General features: G+C 52.2%; 1 protein-coding gene across 1 annotated transcript in view; it reads left to right on the top strand.

Moving 5' to 3' along the window:
* Positions 1 to 2,881: 2,881 nt before the first annotated feature.
* The window catches only part of CD72 (CD72 molecule), a 3,292-nt gene continuing 3,035 nt past the window's right edge, over positions 2,882 to 3,138 (top strand). The window contains exons 1-2 of the mRNA XM_009879479.1: positions 2,882 to 2,966; positions 3,054 to 3,128. Coding sequence (XP_009877781.1) covers positions 2,882 to 2,966; positions 3,054 to 3,128 — 160 coding nt within the window. The remainder of the gene's footprint in view (positions 2,967 to 3,053; positions 3,129 to 3,138) is intronic.

Genomic DNA, 3,138 nt, shown 5'->3' with positions numbered 1-3,138 from the left:
CAGGTCAGCATAGACCACGCTCTGGGCCATGTGCCTGGCTGCTCTGGTCCCCCTGAGACCTCTCGGTCCACTCTGGCTGAGTGGTCTTTCAGGGCTGCAAAGGAAAAAAGTGGGACTTGTTTCCGCGGAATACAAAATTTGCTGAATCGTTCAGCGACAGGAACAGAAAGCACAGCCACAGCACCCTGTCATTGGCCCCAGCACCACCACTCTGTTGCCTTCCACGCCCCGAAACTTCTCAGGGTCCCCGGGGATGGTGAAGGGGTGGTGCACCTTGGGGATGGGGAGCTGGGCAGGGCTGCAGGGCTCAGCCTACTGAGAATGAACTCAAACCCCTGGGTCAGGGTCCAGCTTCCACATAGGAGCAGGTGGCTCTGGGGCTGGCCACATCCAGGACGGGGGTTCCACTTCTGTCCAAGGTTAGAGCTGGTCTGGCCACTGAATGACAGATGCTCACTGTTAACTCCTCTGCCCTCCCAAAGGGGAAGTGAAAGGGAATAAGGGAGAGATATTTATAGACTGGAAAAGAGACCTAAAAGAGCTTTAAGGAAACAATGACAATACTAATAGGAAAATAATTAAAATAATGATATATGTAGAAATATATACAAAATCAAAACCTCAGCTTCTCCAGTGGATGACCACTGATGCTGGATTTGGGAACCGGATGCAGGAACTCACGGGTGGGGATCAAAGGCAAAGAATGGACAGAATCCTCCTCAGACACTGGCCATTGAAGAAGAGGGCTTAAGCTTTGTGATTCCTCAGCTTTATACTGAATATGATGTGTATGGAACAGAATAATTTGTTAGTCAGTTTTGCATCACCTGTCCTGTCTGCTCCTCCACAGAGGTGCAACATTTGACTTCTTAGCTTCCCAACGCATTACAAAAGGTTTCGCAGTGTACTTGGTGTCTGTAGGAGCAAGTATAAGCAAGAGCCTTTCTTCATACCAGTCCTTGGTAGCTACCATAAACATCAGGTGTTATTATTTCTAGTAGAAGACACTGTCTGTAAAAACACACTGTTAACTTCAGAAAGTACAGCCTCGTAGAAGAGACTGAGCTGAAAATCCGAATCACTGAACAGAACTGGTTCTGTTCCAGCCCAAGACAAGATACCCCACTCTGTGCTCTGCTCCAGGGTTTCAGCGTCAGTGCTACGCAGAAACATTTGCCACAGTGCCTAAAAGAAGTTTCTGCGTTGTGGTGTGAGCTCTTGATCTTCTCCACTTCTCCTGGCCACATGTCCCAACTCTGCCAGCAAGGAAACTACAGAGCCTGTACGCCAGACCTCGAAGGGTCACGATAAATACCCCCAATTTCTCTCCTTGTGTCCTCAGCCCAGTGCTCCCACAGCAGCAGGCAGGCAAGTCAGGCTTAGGTAAATCCCACTGGCCTCCCCCCAGCCACCACTCATGTTCTCCTTGGGCCCGAACCACTGTGTGCCCAGGAGGATGTGCTCCATCTTCCTGGGGATTGACTGGAAGCTGCTCAACCTTTAGCTTTCCAAACCTCCTTTGAACCTGGATGTGATTTTTGCCCTTCTTCAGTGATGAAATTCTTCCCTTGTTCTTGCAGAGATGGTGGAGAGTGGCTGTGCATTGCCGTGCTCCACCAGCATTGCTGTACATCTCCAGTCCTGCCCCAGGAACTGGCTGTGTCAGGATGTGCCCAGCTGGTCCTCAACTCAGCATTCCTTCTGAAATCTGTCTTTGTCTGGATGTACTTCAGTTGAGAGCACTGAGATGCTGAGAGGCTGGAGGGTGGGACCGAGGAAAAGAAGCTGTGAGTGCTAGGGTTGTGGTGTGTGGAAAGGAAGGCAAAACAGATGTCGTTGCTCTATGCAACTCTTTGTGGAGGTGGGGAAGAGGTTTGGAGCAATGCTAAAGCTGAGATCTTCTAGGAGGGGACCAGGAAGAGGACAAGAGGCAGTGGCATAAGCTACATCACTGGGAAATTCCTATTTCCAGAGGCCAGGAGGGGAAATTTGCATCTATGAAGACCTCTAGACCTCCACAGGGCTATCACTGGGGTAATGTGTGTGTGGGCAGAAACAGGCAGGACGCAGAAACAACCACAGGCCACGGCTGAAATGCAAAGAGTAGATTTATTCTCGCTACCCGGAAATCTGGAGAATCCTTGCAGCAGCACCTAGATGGAGGCACACAGGCAGTGGTCACACGAGCAGCATGGCAAGTGGAAACACAGGCATAAGGAGATTTCTCCTTGTTAGAAAGCATGTGGTATTGACCTCACTGCTTTGTTATATTTTACTTGCTGCTCTGCTGAGTTCCCAGGACTCACACGACAGCTCTGTAGAGCAGGAGTGTGAGAGATGGCCCCGCATCTATCTCAGACCTCTGTTACCTAAGTGCAGGTGTGCTGCTTGTCGAGCACACAAGGCCAAGCAGTAACCCAGTGTGATACACATGTTTTCCAGCACCTCAGGTGCAAGTCACTTGAGCGTACCTACACTGCTCCTCTCCAGTCTTCCATTGCACCCCTACAATGTGCATCCAGGCTAGCCCTGCTCTGCCTCATCACTCCCTGGGCTCAAGGATTTGGGTTCATCCCCTCTCTGCCACCACTCTGACCTCAGGCTGTGCTGTCCCAGTGCTGTTGCATGTCCAGAGGAACCGTGAGTGCTTTTGAGGTGTGGGAGGGGACAGGCTGGTGGTGCGGGGGCCAATGAGAGGGTGCTGGTCCCTGCAGCCGTGCCTCACTAGTCCCATCTGCTACAGTTCAGAGCAAACTTCTGCTTCTGCAGACACTGGCTGCGTTTCTCCTTTGTAGGCAGTGCAATTACTGGGGAGCAGGACCATCGCAGAGAAGCATCCCAAGGGCAAGGTTAGAGCCAGCAGAGCTCAGGGCTTGCCCACATGGCCCAGAGTGTAGTTTATGCTGACCTGAGGTTTGCCAAGGTGATGGGGAGCCGGAGCACGGCCAGCCAGGCGCTGGAGGCAGGTGAGAGCCCACAGGACCCCCTCCATGCTGTATTCACCACTCTCAGCCCTGTGGACTCAGCTGCTCTGCGCTGGCTTCTTTCAACAGCCCTTGGCATGGACGATACGGAGAGCCCCTACGAGAATACACAGCCGGCACCAGTGGGGCAGGATGGGGATGGGGGCCAGGCCCA

Source organism: Apaloderma vittatum, unplaced genomic scaffold (genome assembly GCF_000703405.1).
Source record: "Apaloderma vittatum isolate BGI_N311 unplaced genomic scaffold, ASM70340v1 scaffold22672, whole genome shotgun sequence".
Lineage (NCBI taxonomy): Eukaryota > Metazoa > Chordata > Aves > Trogoniformes > Trogonidae > Apaloderma > Apaloderma vittatum.
This window is presented reverse-complemented; position numbering and strand designations above follow the sequence as displayed.